This window comes from Gekko japonicus, unplaced genomic scaffold, assembly GCF_001447785.1.
Source record: "Gekko japonicus isolate JY-2015 unplaced genomic scaffold, Gekko_japonicus_V1.1 scaffold487, whole genome shotgun sequence".
NCBI lineage: Eukaryota > Metazoa > Chordata > Lepidosauria > Squamata > Gekkonidae > Gekko > Gekko japonicus.
Window position 1 is genome coordinate 623,501 of NW_015177021.1, and position 17,935 is coordinate 641,435.

Below are 17,935 nucleotides of genomic sequence, written 5' to 3' on the forward strand. Positions count from 1 at the left end.
TTCCCAGGTATGCATGCATGAGATTACAAATCCATCAAATACAGTAGGATTTCTATCTCAATAAACATGCCTAAGGCTGGGCTGTCAATCCTATATGGGACTAATTTAAAAGCACAATCTCATCCTCCACTAAACACTTAGATTAGAACATATTTATTCTCCTTCCACGGGATCACCATAGTTGAACAGTGTGTTGTATCTATGTCTGCTTAACTGCACAGTACAAAGTCAAATGTTGGCAGGTGAGACAAAACAGAGGACTTGTCAGTTTGGCTGGCATTCTGGCCACATTCCAGGACCATCTCTTGTGTCCCTACAGTGCAGTTACCAGATCAATTCTGCTGTGAGCTATGCTATTCTGCTAGGCAATGTGGCGCTTCATCTCAGCGTGGTATGGCCTGTTGATTGCTAGAGAAGAACGCAATCTAATATCCCACTAGGCTGATTTATGTGACATGCCTTAAGTAATGTCTACTGCCAGATACTTGTCTGGCAGTTATAAACGTTCCACAAAAAATGACACTAACTGCAAGCATATTACTTGGACATAACTGTGGCCAGCTTTGGATGTGAGAAGAAGGAGTAACCTGGAACATGAGGTGAATCTATGCCTCCTGACTTCCCATGCAGCATTTTTTCCCATTGAATTTGTATATCATATCCAATGTTTCTTGTTCTGTCCCTGCTCTTGGTAGTTTCTCCCCATTCATTAGGCCTCATTATCTCTACATCATTTTATTACAGAACAAATACTGCTCATCCGTATCAGTTGTGAAATGCTTTGAAATTGGCGCCTGCTTGGTGTAGTGATTTAAGCGATGTACTGGGATGTGGGAGACCCAGGTTCACATCCCACTCTGCCATGAAGCTCTGTGGAGGACCTTGGGCTCTCTCAGACTATCCTAACTCACAGTTGTTGTGAGGGTAAAATGGAAGAGAGATTGATGCATGATGCCCTAAGTTTCTTTAAGGAAGGGTGGAATACAAATATAATAAATAAGTTTTTATTTCATTCAGTTTGTATCCCGCTCACCCCCTTAGGGCTCTGAGCGGCTTACATATTTCAATTTAACACAATCCTAGCCTAGGGGCACGTACATATAGGGAAAGTGACAAGCCTACCAGGCACCCCTTTGTAGCGGATCTTCGTTGTTGTCTTTCTTGCGGGAGATACTTGACTCTTGACCCTGGATAGGTGTGAATGATAAATGGAACCATCTCTCAAGATCTGAGCTCATGTTTCCTGATTCCTCAGGTGAAACACCTATGTGCTAGACTATAAAATCAGGGTTGAAAACACCATATAAGTGCAGGCTATTATTCTCTAGAAAGTGGTGGTGTCCCCCATTGGCCTTGTAGTGGAAGCACTGACAGCCACGGAGTTGTGATATTGTAGTATAGTGATCAATGCATTCTGTATGATGTTGCTCACGTGTTGTTACTGAACAATGATGAGATACCTTGGATTAGAGGAAGTAAATCAGTGGCAGCCATCCTGATATAATGATGGGATCAAGCTGCCCATCTCTATATTCTGATTTAATTCTAAATTGAATGATAATATTTGGAAATTATACACCATGTAGAACTTATTGTTCTACTCATTCAGCTCCAAATCCATGCATATGCACGTCGATAGGCAATAAAGTATCTACAAGTATAAGGCTGCAGTCACACACACTAAATAATCCACTTTCAATGCACTTTCGAATTGGATTATGCCAGTTCACACAGTAAAAATCCAGTTGGAAAGTGCATTGAAAGTGGATCGAAAGTGGATTATTTAGTCTGTGCGACCACAGCAAATAACATAGCATAGTTCGTGCTCAATTTGATTTTTGCGGCTGGGGTGACAGTGGACCGGATTGCTGCTTCGGCAGTACCATGGTCGGACCACCATGCCCCGGGGGCCCGTCTGAATGTTCCACCCTGACCCTGTTTAGGCAGTGAGCAGATTTTAGCTCGCCTGCGGAGCCAAATCGACCCAGTGTGGCTTCAAATGGCCCTGCAGGATCTGATGCCCCCTAGTGGCTCGTTGGATGAGCTTGTGGAGGACTGGCATAGCCGACTCTCTGCATCCATTGACGAGATTGCTCTCCGGCACCCTCTGTGCTCTCACTCTAGGCTTGCTCCCTGGTTTACCCAGGAGTTGTGGCTTATGAAGTGAGAGCTGAGACGGCTAGAGAGATGGTGGCGCCATGCTCGAGACAAAGCTACAAGAACATCTTATAGGACGTTTATGAGATCCTATGAGATGGCAGTCAAGGCTGCTAAGAGAGAGTTCTATGTGGCTACGGTTGCGTCTACGAGCTCATGCCCAGCCCAATTGTTTAGAATGATTCAGTCTTTAACAGCTCTGCCACAGGGCAGACTAAATGCTAGGGAATTGGATATTGGCTGTGAGGCATTTGCGAGCTATTTTGTGGACAAAGTCTTGGTGCTCCGTCGTGACCTCCCCGCCACAGTTGAAACAGTGAGTGAACTCAAGGCCCCTTGCACATCCTCAATTCCGTGTTTAGATTGTTTCAGCCCGCTCAGCCTGGAGGAAGTTGACAGATTGCTTATGACCGTATGCCCAACCACATGCAGCCTTGACCCGTGCCCTTCCTGGCTCATTAAAGCGGACCACGAGGGGTTTTGAGGTGCCCTAAGGTCCGCCCTCTCTTGAAAAAAACAACTTTGGATCCGGCCGAATTGGTCAACTATCCGGCTTTTGCCTGGGACATGGGTCAACTATCCGGCTTTCACCCAGGACATGGGACAGAGACAATGCTGGTTGCCCTAACTGACAACCTCTGGAGACATCTGGATCGGGGCGGTTCGGCAGTACTGTTGTTGCTTGACTTGTCAGCAGCATTCAACATAGTCGATCACCAGTTGCTGACCCACCACCTCGCCGATGTGGGGATACAGGAGCTTGCCTTGCAATGGCTTGCTTCCTTTCTCCAAGATTGGGGACAAAGGGTGGTGCTAGGGGAACAGCAGTCCAGGAGACACCTGCTTGAGTGCGGTGTGCCTCAGGGGGCGGTGCTTTCCCCAATGCTGTTTAACATCTATATGCACCCCCTTGCCCAGATTGCCCGGAGGTATGGGCTGGGGTGTCATCAGTATGCTGATGACACCCAGCTCTATCTGATGTTGGAAGGCTGGTCGGACTCGGCTTTGCAAGCTGTGGCTGGTTGGCTCAGACGGAGCCGGTGAAACTAAACCCGGTGAAGACAGAGGTCCTGTGCCTAGGTTGGGGTGGTTCGGGAATGGGGATCCCGGGAATTAGTGTCAGCGCCAGAGGTGAGGAGTTTGGGAGTGCTCCTGAATCCCTCCTTAACTATGGAGACCCAGGTGGCAGCCACTGCTAAATCAGCCTTTTACCATCTTCAGCTGATTCGGCAGTTGGTTCCCTTCCTCGACCGTGGCAACCTGGCCAGTGATCCATGCAATGGTCACCTTGAGATTAGACTACTGTAACGCTTTCTACATGGGGCTGCCCCTGTTGCAAATTCGGAGACTGCAGCTAGTGCAGAATGCCGCAGCCAGGCTCCTGATGGGCCTCCCTAGATTGGGAGCACATCCGGACGGTGCTGAAGGCCCTGCACTGGCTGCCAATAGCATACCGAGTTCACTTCAAGGTGCTGGTACTTACCTTTAAAGCCCTATATGGCCAAGGTCCGATATACCTGAGGGACCGCCTTTCCCCATATATACCCCAGAGAGCACTACGGTCGGAGTCACAACATTGTCTAACTATTCCAGGCCCTAGGGATGCCAGGCTTGCCACTTCTCAGTGGCAGCTCCTACCTGGTGGAATGAGCTCCCGGATAAGATGGAGCTCTTCCACCAAGCTTTTAATTACGAGCCACCCACCACTACCACCAACGACCATCATTATTAACATTGTAGTTATAGGCTGGCCCATTATGCGATTGAGCCACAGCATCGTGAGAGGCCGGAATATTGCTGAAGTGGGACTTTAGTACTGTATTTTATTGCACACATCACTTGCCCCAGAGCCCCTAGCTATAGTCTCACTAAAGCAATAGTCTCACTAAAGAAGTAAATAAACGTGTGTGTGTAAGCTGTGCAACTAATCGACCATCACTGCGAGCACTTTAACTGCTTGATGTATGACTGTTTATCCCGTTTTATCTTGTTTTTAAATGTTTTATGCTGATTTGGCACATGGGGCCGTTAATTGTGAACCGCCCTGAACCTGTCCGCGGGGAGGGCAGGATATAAATCATCATCATCATCATCATCATCATCATCATCATCATCATCATCATCATCATCATCATCATCATCATGCCATGTTGCAATATGAATGTGTGATTAATACTGCCTTCTGCTCTACTTTATACAGAGCACACTCTTGACAGCACAATGTAAACTTTGATCAGCGGTGGTGATTAAGTTGTAAAACTTTGCAACTAGTCTGGAAATATTGCAATTGACATTACTGCATTACTACAATATTTCATTACTCTTTAATGGTAATCTAAAATTATCTTTGAGTCCAAGTGACAAAAATCAAGGTTGCTGACAGATGTCAGTTTATTTCATGGTATTGTCACTGAATATGGATAAACAGGAAAACCATTACTCACCAGTTACCCACCACTCAATACCATGAGCTTGTTGAAGAAAGGGTGGGATAAAAATACATAGGCTGGTTGGTTGACTGATTTTAGGAAAGCAGATATTCCAAACTCTACTTTTATGTATAATTAATTATAGCACAATAACATTATGAATTTTAATCCTTATTAATTTTATAGTTGTATGTAAACTGTGATGTTAAATTGTTGTTGACTGATCTCTTGATTGCAACAGATGTTGATATTGACAACATAAGATATGGGAAAACCAGAACACTGTCAATCCAATTACAGTTTTCAGTTTTTCTTGTTGCCAGGTCCCATGCAGATTCCAATGAGTACAATAGCACTGACTGTCAAGTAAGTGTCCTAAGAACCTGAGCAATATAGGATGTGATATGACTTTATCCATACCCATCAATTCTGCCATCTTGTGTACCATGGCATTTAAAAAGATAAATGACATTTTTAAAAGCACCAGCATTGTACTATGCTAATTGTTAGGGTTGCCAGCTCTGGATTGGGAAATTCCTTGAGCTTCATATGTGTGGCCTGGAGAAGGCAGAGTTTGGGGAGGGGAGGGACTTCAGCAGGTATAATGCCAAAACAGCCATTTCATCCAGAGGAACCTATCTCTATAGTCTGATGATCAGCTGTAATTCTAGGAGATCTCCAGACCCCACTTAGAGATAGACAGCCTTACTTGTATGACAAGTACATAGACAGAAGTTGACAGATGAGTGCCTTTGGTCTAAATTTGCCTATTTGCCTCCATATACTGGCAATAAAATATACATAGCCACCATGCACAACTTGAACTCAGGCCTGTAGCCCTCCCAGACCCTCTCCCACTCTACAAGAATGGTGGCAGCAGAAGGACCTGGCAGAGGTGGCACAGAAAAAGCACAGTGCCAGACTGGCTAGTCACAACCCAGTTGTTGAACTAGAACAGTGTGCTGATGTTGGTACTTCCATGCAGAGCATGGTGCAGCGTCTGAAACTCCAGCACCTTCCTGCTGTACAGTTAGGGTCAATTACCTCTCAGTCTATTTAGGATGAGGCTTGGGAGGACAGCCTTGCTGGATCAACTGGTCTACCAGGTACAAGCCTGAGCTCTAAGTCTCTGCACACATTTCCAGCCCCAGGGCCAAGGGTGCTCCTTCTTAGGAAACATGACTGGGTCAGAATACACATCTTGGTTGTTCTCATGTGCACTTTTTTCAGCTTTGCAATGTCCTTTTTGAAATATGGTGACCAGACCTGCATACAGTATTCCAAATGAGGCTGCACCATTGGTCTATACAGGATCATGTTTATTTCTGAGGCACATCATAGGATCACTATGGGAATATAAGCAGGCCTCCGGTCCTGCTTTCCTTGTCTTGTTTTCCCGAGCTGAAATAAACTATGAGCTGTTTCACTTATCAACGCGTCTGGACTCAGTACATTACATGCTGCTTACAATACTGGGCTGTTCACCCTTGTAGGAATGAGAGAGGTACCATAAAACCTGTGAGTTGTTCCCAGGCTGTCAAGGATTTTCACCTGGAGTTCGGTAGTATTGCTACATGGCTGTAGCACAAGACAGTTGTTCAGTATAACGTGAACTGGAAATCAGTCAATCCCTGGCTCATTTCTGAGTTCAGTCCCAAAAGCACCAAGTGGCCTCAGCACTACTTCTGTATGATAATGTGTATATTTGGTACAGAGTGATGACATCTTGCTATACTGTTCCAACCTCAGTTATAAATGCTCTGTCTCTCCGTGTCTCTCTCGCACACGCACACACACATATGACTGTGATTCTGCCCTTTTCTACACTATAGTCACGGCTGGGACCCAAAGGCCATAGCCATTAAGGAAGACAATCTTGTTCTGAAGTTAAAGGTAGGTAATTAGCTCAAAAAGAGAAGACCATTTATGAGGGGACACTATCCACTTTGAAAAATTTTGCTTTGCAGCAAGTATCTTGTAGGACACTGAACTAGCATAAAATAAACTGAAGGTATGTTTGTGGATTGTTTATCATATTCCTTTATCCTGTTTACTGAATATTTATGTGGGTTTCCTTTCTCAATGTCCTAAAATATTTTCGGAGATATTTTCCATTAAAGGAGAGGACTGGTATATGCATGAACAGTCAAGATATTTTTGAGGGATTAAGGCAATGATTTTCAAATGTGTGTCCAGGAGAATTCTGGGTCAAATGACAATCAGTGGTTCCTTAATGAGAGAATTAATTATAGCAGAGATAAAACTTACCTGCAGTTCCTGGTCTTCCTTTGCAATGCACACGTGCACAAAGGAAAGGTAGGTTATCTACCATTTGTGGCAGGCACTTTCTGCCCAAGTGTGGCAGTGCCAAGACACAGTACACCTGCTCTGTGTAAACCGAGTGCTTATAATTAGGAGGAGCAGATGGAATCAGCCAATCCCTCTTTTAGAAGCAGAAGGCTCTACAGGCAGCTTCCAGATCATCTCAGAGCCCCAGCTACAAAACTTGCTGATTGATTGCTGCTAACCAATACTTCAGAACAGGCATTCTAATTGGCTGAGTAGCGCCAAGAAGATATAGTCATTATGGTTACTTTAAGTATAAAACTAAACTGGTTTTCATTCTATTTTTCAATGCAAGAGAGTTCACAAGAGATACAAGAGATATACCGTTTATTATTATTATTATTAATAATAATAAGGAATGTTCAAACTATCGCACAATTGCACTCATATCACACGCTAGCAAGGTCATGCTCAAGATCCTACAAGCTAGGCTTCAACAGTACGTGGATAGAGAACTACCAGAAGTACAAGCTGGGTTTCGAAGAGGTAGAGGAACTAGAGATCAAATTGCCAACATTCGCTGGATTATGGAGAAAGCAAGAGAGTACCAGAAAAATATCTACTTCTGCTTCATTGACTATGCTAAAGCTTTTGACTGTGTGGATCACAACAAACTATGGCAGGTCCTTAAAGAGATGGGAGTACCAGACCACCTCACATGTCTCTTGAGAAACCTGTATAAGGGCCAAGAAGCGACAGTTAGAACCGGATATGGAACAACTGATTGGTTTCGCATAGGAAAAGGAGTACGACAAGGATGTATATTGTCGCCTTGCTTATTTAATATATATGCAGAGTACATCATGCGAAATGCTGGCCTAGATGAATCACAAGCGGGCATTAAGATTGCTGGGGAAAAGATCAACAACCTCAGATATGCAGACGATACCACTCTGATGGCAGAAAGTGAAGAGGACCTCAAGAGCCTCTTGCTCAGGGTAAAAGAGGAGAGCGCAAAAGTGGGCTTGAAGCTCAACATCAAAAAAACTAAGATCATGGCATCCGGCCCCATCACTCCTTGGCAAATAGAAAGGGAAGTCGTGGAAGTAGTGACAGACTTCAAGTTCCTGCGATCCCAGATCACCGCAGACTGTGACTGCAGCCATGAAATTAAAAGACGCCTGCTCCTTGGGAGGAAAGCGATGGCGAACCTAAACAGCATGATAAAAAGTAGAGACATTACCCTGCCAACAAAAGTCCGCATGGTCAAAGCAATGGTATTCCCAGTAGTCATGTATGGCTGCGAGAGTTGGACTATAAGGAAGGCCAAGCGCCGAAGAATACATTATTTTGAACTATGGTGCTGGAGAAGACTCTTGAGAGTCCCTTGGACTGCAAGAAGATCCAATCAGTCAATCCTAAAAGAAATCAACCCTGACCGTTCCCTGGAAGGCCAGATAATGAAACTGAAGCTCAAATACTTTGGCCACCAAATGAGAAGGGAGCACTCACTGGAGTAAACCGTGATGCTGGGAAAGACTGAAGGTCAAAGAAGACGGGGACGGCAAAGGATGAGATGGTTGGACAGTGTCATAGATGCAACGAACATGAAATTGAGCAAACTTCAGAGGACAGCGGAAGACAGGAGGGCCTGGCGGGATCTGGTCCATGGGGTCGCGAAGAGTCAGACTTGACTGTGCGACTGAACAACAACAACAAACACACCTATAACTTCAATTTAAAAACCAATAGCTAGCGTTTTGTATATTTTCCAATGGAACTTTAAATCGTGGTGGGTCACTTCCCCCTTTTTTGTACAGTGGGCATCCAAGGGGGTGAATCCAAGCCGTCGAATCCAAAGCAAAACATGCCTAGATAGTTTAGCTGCTGTTTTTTTCAAGAGGCTTCGCTGCATAACTACTACCGCTCCTGGGCCTCCTTCAGAAGGGCAAAAGCCATGAGCAAAAGGTCTTCACCCTCAGCCTTTGATAGAACTGGGACTTTCCACCGAGGAAGACCGGCAGTAGTGTCTCATCAGCTGATCTGCGCAAGCTCAGAGAGAAATCGCAGCATCATGTGAGAAGAGCAAGGGTGGGGGCCCCCGGAGAAGCGGCGACCCCGAAGTCTCGCGAGAGGTGGCTGCTGGAGGGTGGCCCCGCTGCATAAATTGCCGGCGAGAACGAAGGGCGCGTCTGTATTGTGTCTGGGAGTTCCGAGGACACGCTTTACGGCGGGCGAGCGAGCGAGCGAGCTGACTGACTTTGCAATTGGCGACTGCAGCAGGTTGTTTAGCTCTGTCTCTTTCGCAGGTGAGTCGTCTTTGCCCTCGGCGTCTGCTGCGGTGAGAGATTCGCTTGGTGGCGTCGGCGCATGGGTTAAGGCTGGTGGGTGGTCCGTCTAGTCGTGGAGAAGCGGAGCATGGTCGAAGATCGTCTAGCGTCCCCAGTGCAAAGAGCTGTCCCTGGACGCTGCCAGGCGGCAGTTCATCTTCGCTGCAGCTATTCTTTACGAGTTGCTTAGGATGCTACGGAGGAATGGCGTGGGTGTGTCTTCTCCAAAATAGCGCTTGGAGGTGTCAGACCCTGTAGTGGAAGTTGACAGAGAGGTGTCTGGCGTGTAATAAAGGTATCTCATGCGGAGCTGGGTGGCACGAAAGCTTTTACCCAGAATTAAATTTTGTGGGTCCTATAGGTGCCACTAGACTCAAACTTGGTTTTATGGCTTCAGACCAACACGACTAACCCACCGGAATTCTCTCTCCTATGAAAGGGAAAGGGGACTTGGGGGGGGGGGGGATCAATACAGGACTAGAGAGCACCTTGCGAAGCCTGTCCAAGGGCTTGTAGAAATATATGGAATATATGGTTACTTAAAAAGAAAAAAGCTGGTGAAGTGGTTTTGGTTGAACAGTGATTGAGATGGGAGACTTCAGATAGGCTAGATCTTCTTTTAACAAAGTAGAAATGGCACAGGATGTATAATAACATGTTCTGAAGAGAGCCCTCAAGGCAGTGTAGACAGGTACAACTGGAAATCTTTTGTATCTCAGCTTTTGGTGTTGCTCAGGTGCAGCTACTTTTAGTCTGAATTTATATTCATTTTTTTTATTGGCAAAGCCTGTGGATTTTTCTGTTGATTGTTGGCAACACCTGAATCTAGGTTACCTCTTGGATGGGAGGGAATGATTGCGCAGAGCTCTTGGTAGGAAAGGCTTGGTGGTTTTTGCCTTTTGTTTGTAGTATGTAAAATACTATGTTTAATAGGAAAACATGGATTTGGATGGGCAGTTAAATGGAAGGTTGATTGCCTTGTTTGGAACTTAATGAGGTTTAAAATTATGCTTAGCTTCTTTGTCATCCATATATGTGTGTTTTACAATGTAGACCAAAGGATGATGTTTAAGATGTTTCTTGCTATGCACTGCATTCCTTTCTCTAAAGCATTTAAACCTTAAAATATGAAAAATTGCTTGCCTCCCTTATCTGCTGACAGCAAACCAAGTCCAGAACTTTCCAGTCTATTTCATAATCCTCGGCTTGGGGTGTTGTTAGACTTTTGGAGCATTTTTGGCTAATGGAATCAGCTTATCTGAATCTCATGATTAAGGCAGCACAATGGCTTTCTGTAGGCCTTGCAATATTGTAATTAGGTTTATTCTTTAGACTAATATAGGGTAGAACGTCTACTTGTAAAGCAGCAGAATGAATAAAAACCGAAATGGAAACTGCTTGGCAGGAACATGGAGTCCTGTTTAGAGAACCTATGATAGGCTGAAGCCTTGAGGAATATTCCAGAATTAGAGCAATGACCTCGAAATGCATAGTTCTGCTTGCAGAAGTATACCATCATACCCAGCACTGAAGGCTAAGGGGATACTTGTAATATGCTGATAATACGGAGAGTTTGGCCACTTCAAAGAGAGCTACTGGTACCTGTTGGAGAACATTGTATAATATGTACCCTTTTTGTAGCCTGGGTATAATGACTTCTGTGCATTTACCTTGGCAGGGCCATGTATTTATGTATGTGGTTTGAATTATGGAACTTGTGTTATTAATTACTTTGAATTCAAGGGGCTTAAAAAAACCCAGGCGTCCTAGGAACCAGGAGGCAAATGCCTACTCTATTATGGTATTTTTGGTTGTGTTTGTTAGTTTTGAGCTTTGGAATAAGCGTCCAGCTTCAAAGTAACTGCTTTTATATTATGCAAGGCTAATGTTGCTGCATTGTAGCATGGGTGATGTAAGGCCAACTCAAGTGTTAAGAGTGGGTGCCACTAAGGAGCTTGGTCAAAAAACAGACTCTCTGTATGTTATCCTACATGTTTCTGCATTTTTTTTTACTGATTGCACCTGTGAGTCTTGTAGGGATATACATTTGCAATTGTTGGAAGGTTAAGAAGTAGCTGGTAAAACTTAATTTCCAACTCAAATCTTTGTCATTAATATCCCACTTAATGAAAAGGATTTAAGTAAATGACCCAGTTAACTTCCTATATATGTAAAAATAATCTCATAATAGTTACCTGTTGTTGATGTGTTAAATTTTATTTCAGACACTGGTGATCTCTTTTTTCTCTCCAGACTTTAAAACGTTCAAGATTGAAACATGGCAGTAGTATCAACTGATGCACAGCAGGTATGTTTGATTAAGTACAAGCAAATCTGTTACTTATCCAAGGAGGACATGAGTCAATTATCTCTGTCTTCTGTGTACACAGAATGTGGTTTCCAGGGTTGCGAACCTTCCTCTGGTGAGTTCCACCTACGATATGGTCTCTTCTGCTTACATCAGCACAAAAGATAACCATCCTTACTTAAAATCAGTATGTGAAATAGCGGAGAAAGGAGTGAAAACCATCACTGCAGTGGCCATGACAAGTGCTTTGCCTATCATCCAGAGGCTGGAGCCACAAAGTAAGGCATAACCCTTTGGGGTTTTTTTCTACACTTAATGCTTGGAACTCAGCTGTGGGGGGTAACTCTGCTACTAAAGTACTTTAGGCTAGACTTGGAAAAAACGTTATTTGCCTGGGTTCCTCCAGGTGAGCAGGTGGGGCAGTTCTTCTAAATTAACCAGTGGTGTGGGGTGGAAAATTTTCCTCCCCCACATCTGTAAATATAATCTATAGTTGTCAAGGCTATAGTTGTCAAGTTGTGTTGCAGATCAGTCGTGTTAGTTGGGCAAATGTGAGATATGAAGCATGGGTAAACACCAGTGCTTGTGCATGGTATAGCTGCTGTCTTTTGTTTCTAGTCCCAATTTAAATAACATTTTCTTACCTAATTTTTCCTGGAAAACTCACATCACTGCAAGCGGTCCACAAGTAATATTTCTGCTCTGCTTCATCCTTCCTCAAACTACCATCTAAATTAAATGGATTTGGCTTGGTGCTGGAGCAATAAGAATGGGTTCTGTGAACCTCTGTGGGGAGAGCATTAAAGGTTGAATGCCACTAAAGAAAACATCTGTCTACTGTTGGCTGCATGACTTTGTGATGGCGGGTACACATAGAGCAAGGCCTCTGACAATTAGATGAACAGGTAGAGATAGGAAAGTACAGTTCTCTCAGTAGCCTGGTGCCAAGCCGTGTATAAGCGAGTTGCCCATGATAAAGGCAGCTGCTTCCTTGCAAATTGATACTCTATTGAAATTTTCTTGTTTGCCTAGGGAAGAAATGTATTTATCTATTTCCTTTAAACTCCCCCCCCCTTTCTCCCCAATGGGAACCCAAAGCAGCTTACATTGTTTTCCTTGCCCCTGTTTTATCCTCTCAGTCACTGTGCAAGGTGGGCAAGGCTGAGCGTGTGTGACTGGCCCAAGGTCACCCAGCAAGCTTCTATAGCAGAGTGGGGATTTGAATATAGGCTTCTCAGATCTGTGTGACACTAACCACTAAACCACACTGTCTCCTACTAGTTCACTAGCAATGTAGGTGAGTGTAAAAAGTCAATTGGTTCAGTGGCTCAGCTACCTTGTGCTGTTTCTTCCTTATATGGATATTTCTATTTATCATATAATCTCCCTATCTTCAAACTGTTACTTATAAAAACTGTATATAGAGACTGTCACTGACCATGTCATTTAATGAAATACTGAGGACTATATGGCTAAATGCATTTGCTGCCAATGCATTTAGCTTCTTGGAATATGCAGTTGCTGTGAGAAGTTATAGTGCCTACATTACACAACTCATTGGGTGGCTTTGACTGCTTTAGGATATGCACAGAAGCTTTATTTATGTTATGACGTGTTTTAAGAACATAAGAGACGCCAATGTTGGATCAGGCCAAAGGCCCATCCAGTCCAACACTCTGTGTCGCACAGTAGCCAGAAATACCAGGTGCCATCAGGAGGTCCACCAGTGTTCAAAGCAATCTGACTGCTTTCAGAGGAGGAGAAAGATGATCTTTTCCTTGCTCTGTGTTCCTTACCATTAGTGGGTAGAAGTCTTGGTCTCTAGTTTGCAAAGGTGGTGGGCTTGCCTATCTTAGGAGCGGAACTCTGGAAGATCAGCCTCTGGTTTGTTGGCTGACTTCAAAGCACCACAGCAGCCTTTTCACCCTGACAGTACCGGATATAAGCAAAGTAGTTTCCTGGAGACACCAGGTTGTACAGGCTTGGGGGAGGGTTAGATAAGCCTGAAACCTCTGTCTGTCCTCTCCTCTACTGCTGTCACCACCCTGCCTTCTCCCAGTGGGTACAAGCAAAGTAGTTGGGCATTCCTGTCACGAGGTTAATGCCTGACAGTTGGAATAGCTCAGGCAAAGAGTGCCCCAGATTGTACAGAATGACCCTCCTAAACCCTCCCACATTGCGAGCACTAATGTGATTTCCCCCCCACTTGTGAATGGGGATCATGTGATGTGGTGCAGAGTGGAGCTAAATGTTCTGGTTATGCATTGTTCCTGGCAGCCACATTTGCTCAGTCATTCTTCCCTCACTGCCTCCAGAAATAGAAATGTTAGGAGTGCAGAGAAACAGAAAGCAGAGATTACCCACAGACCTAGCAGTTCAGATCTGGATGTTGCAAGAAACTTTAGTCAGGTTAGTTACTGTCCTAAAATTAATTATCAGGATGTTCTTGGGTTGGGTTTTGATTAGTTCTGTTCCTAATGCATATCCTGGTTGCCAGTCAATAAAAAAAGAGCCTGTGAGCAGTTCGTGATGATCTTTTAAAACTCAAGTGTGAAGCTGAAATAAATTTTGTCTTTGAGATTAAAGTTCTAATGACTTGTGCCTAACCCACATTGCTTAAGAAGCCTCTTGCTCAAGTTCATTCTGTCCTAACCCTTCACCCACTTTCAAGCTCTGTCTTGTGTTTCTTTTTTTGCCTACTATCGGAGTGCCTCCAAGTTAGAAACTTGGCAGCTCCGTTCTATAATCCTTTGACTGTGTGTCAGCTTGGGGAAGGCCTGTTCTTGAGAACTGGCAAAGTGCCAGGGAAAATTGGATCACTCTTCCTAGAGAGGTCTTGCTGATTGCCAGTGAACGAGAGAGCTGTGAGGAACCTCATTTTTAATGTAGTGCGGCAGAATACTTCCTGTTTCCAGGCAGTGCAGCTTTTTATACAGTCTTCTGATAACTCCCTTAACATTGCAGAGGCTCAGATCCTAATTTTTGAAATGTTTCCAGTTGCAGTTGCCAACAGCTATGCTTGTATAGGACTGGACAAAGTTGAAGAGAGGCTGCCTATACTGTACCAACCAACTGATAAGGTAAATAATTGAGAATCATTTAAACTTGTTAAAACTATAAGGGAGCTGGAAAAATGCACTAATTCAATTGGCAGGAGGGGAAAGTAGATCAGTGTAGGACAGGAAGGCTGAGGGTCCTGATACTTAGAACCTGATGATGGAAGCTGGAAAGTGTCAAGTGCTTCACATCTGAACTTAGCAGGAAGCAATACCTGTTTCGGTCTGATGCAAAATATGTGCACATGGTTTATCTCTTCTACAAAATCAAAGGTTCTGCATATCCATAGATGTTGCTTATTGAAAGTTCTTCATGATCCAAGGAAATACCAGTGTCTGTGTCTCCTTTTAAAGCCACTAGATTTGGGAGTGGTGGGAGGTGATATACTTCCAGGCCTCTCCAGTAACATCTGAGGGGGGCTTCTGCATAAAGCAGGGGTCCCTAACCTTTTTGAGCCTGTGGGTACCTTTGGGACTCTGATACAGGGTGGTGGGCACAAACTCAAAGTGGCCACTACAGAGCTGAGCACAAAGAAAAGAAGCCCGAAGCATAGGTGATAAGAGTATTTAAAAGATACAGTGGGAGAGAGGAGAGGGGGAGAGAATAAAACCAACAGTGTGGTGGCAGCTGCCACCAAACTATCGTTTTAATCTGCACAGCCAATTAGGTCATCAACAGTTGATCAGAAACCCACGCACATACGCATGAACTTGCCTTATACTGAATCAGACCATCGGTCCATCAAGGTCAGTATTGTCTACTCAGACTGGCAGCGTCTGTCCAGGGTCTCAGGCAGTGGTCTTTCACATCACCTACCACTTGATCCTTTCAACTGAAGATGTCAGGGATCGAACCTGGGACCTTCTGCATGCAAAACAGATGCTCTCCAGCTGAGCCATGGCTCCACCCACTTTCTAAAAACACTTGGTGGGTAACATGTTGGAGACCCATGGCATAAAGTCTTTCATTTTACAGCCAGTCAAGTTTAAATGGACCCCTTGGATGATGTTAATATAACTCCTACCCCCCCCCAACAGAAATCATGGCTCTTCTAAAAAGACCATTGTGAGAACACTCCTGCCTTGAAACTTTAGAGAGTAGTGGGGAAGTCAGTCTGACTTGTTCCATTTAGACTTATCAGTAGGGTATAGTAACAGAACATTATTTCTTTGTACGAGAATGCTTATTGAAGATGTAAGTGTTCAGGCAACTTCGTTGTAGAAAGCAATAGCTTTGTCTATGTACTCTTTACATCTTACAAAATGAATTATACTCATGCATCCTGTCAGAGTTCACTTTGGGACAATGAATTTTGTGCCCAGTTATGTCATCTTGTGTACTTCTTTAGCTGTCAGTGAAAAATTTGCTGCTTCTTTTTTCTAGGTAGTTGCTAATGCAGTGGATGTAGTTGTTGGAGCCAAGGATGCTGTAACGACGACTGTGACTGGTGCCAAGGATACTGTTGCACATACCATTAATGGTGTTGTGGACAAGACTAAAGGAGCTGTGCAGGACAGTGTAGAGATGACCAGGTCTGTAGTACATGGCAGCATTAACACTGTCCTGGGAAGTCGGGTGGTGCGCCTGGTGAGCAGTGGTGTGGATACTGCCCTCAGCCGATCAGAGACTCTTGTAGACCAGTATCTCCCACTTACAGAAGAAGAGCAAGGTAGGGTGCTTTTATAAGGGCCAGTTTCCTATTTGTACACATTATGAGTAATGTGGAGTACTTGATAATGAAGAAACCATGATCAGTTGTCATTTGAGATTGGCTTATGGCTATACACTTTCTTTATACACTTTTTTCCTTTTCAACTAACTGTTTTGGGGTGGAGGCTTTTCCTTTGATTGTACTGAATGGATTAATAGTGCAATCCTGAGTAGAATTACACCCTTCTAAATCTATTGGTGTCTAGGAGCACAGGAGGGTTTAATTCTGTTTAGGATGGCACTGTTAGAGTAACACGCAGGATGGGAAGATTTGCTGTTGTTCAGATTGAAAGCTTTGCAGCCCTGTCATCTTGGAATGACTGTTGCAGTGGCTTGTTTTTTAATTCTACAGAAAAAGAAGCTACCAAAGTGGAAGGATTTGAAGCTGGAGTTCAGAAGCCAAGTTACTACATTCGACTAGGATCTTTGTCTTCAAAGGTCCGATCACGTGCCTACCAACAGGCCTTAAACACAGTTAGAGATGCAAAGGTCAGAAGCCAAGAGACCATTTCTCAGCTCAGTTACACTGTTAATGTGGTAAGTGTCTCTTGTATCCCCAGGTTTTATAAGTGGTTTTGGTAGCTGTTAAGGTCTTTCAGTGTGTATCCATGTTCCATCTCACACTTTGCTCCTTCTACACTATCAACCTCTAGTGTGCTCATCAATGGTAAGTGGTTCTCCAAAGTACACAGTAGTCTAGTCTTGCAAATGTCCACAGATTTTAAGCAGACTAGAGGGTTTTTTCATATCATACTCATACACAGTCTGAAAGGGGTCCGTCAGATTCTTCAAGCAGTAACTCAGAAGTAGCTATTACAGATTACAAGTAGGGCCTGCGAGACTCATGGGAAGAATCCCATCTCCCCCCATTGCTGAGCCTGGCATGGCTCCATGGCCCTGCCCAGCCACCTTTGAGCCCAGCCACAGCAGCAGCTATGTCTGGGAACCGTGGCTGGGCTCAGAGCAGCTCTCTGTTTTGGCCAGAGTAGCTTGCTCTGTGGAAGCAAGTTAAGTATGTCGTCTGCCTGTGTGCAGAAAGCACTCTTTTATTTTTTGGGGATATAAACCCCAGTGTATTTTTTTTAAGGTTTCAGAATTTTCCTGCAAACTTGGTGGGGGAGCTTCCCAAGATTTCAGGAAAGTATTGTGGTGTACACAATAATGTAGTTAAAAACATAAGGCCTGGAAATCAGTCTGTGTTAAAGGTATTCTGGAATCAGTTTTACCTAAACTATTATAAATCCCTCATACAAAGTTGATGATAAATACCAAATGGCCAGCACAAGACCATATGCATTTTGGCCTCTTAGACCTTCTTCAGCGATCAGTATACATAGCATAATACAACCCTCCTGACAACAGGAGCTTAGAATTTTGGTTGAGTAGATAGATGAAAATTTTTTGAACTTCACTGAATTAACAGGTAACTTGCATGCTGCATGTTCCCACACTTGCACTCAGTTGCTAAAAATATTAGTGATCTTGTGTATTTCACTATTGATTCAGTGCTTTAATGTGATGTGTACTATGAACAGTACTAGGTTTCTAGGGGGACTCAAAAGCAGGGGTCATTTCGGGGGGGGATGCGGGGGGACGCCGTCCCCCCGGCTGAGGGGCGAAGGGGCGGGGCCAATGGCGGGCGGGGCGGGCAGGCGGGG

General features: G+C 44.3%; 1 protein-coding gene across 3 annotated transcripts in view; it reads left to right on the forward strand.

Annotated features, from left to right (window-relative positions):
- Window positions 1-9,105: 9,105 nt before the first annotated feature.
- Window positions 9,106-17,935, forward strand: part of PLIN2 (perilipin 2) — a 25,558-nt gene continuing 16,728 nt past the window's right edge. For 2 of the 3 annotated variants that reach the window (XM_015427781.1, XM_015427783.1), the window contains exons 1-6: window positions 9,106-9,181; window positions 11,456-11,510; window positions 11,593-11,788; window positions 14,508-14,590; window positions 15,951-16,236; window positions 16,630-16,814. In XM_015427781.1, the coding sequence (XP_015283267.1) occupies window positions 11,481-11,510; window positions 11,593-11,788; window positions 14,508-14,590; window positions 15,951-16,236; window positions 16,630-16,814 (780 nt within the window). In that variant the 5' untranslated portion in view covers window positions 9,106-9,181; window positions 11,456-11,480. Of the gene's footprint in view, window positions 9,182-9,475; window positions 9,498-11,455; window positions 11,511-11,592; window positions 11,789-14,507; window positions 14,591-15,950; window positions 16,237-16,629; window positions 16,815-17,935 lie in introns of those variants that run through there. The other variant, XM_015427782.1, reaches the window with a different exon arrangement.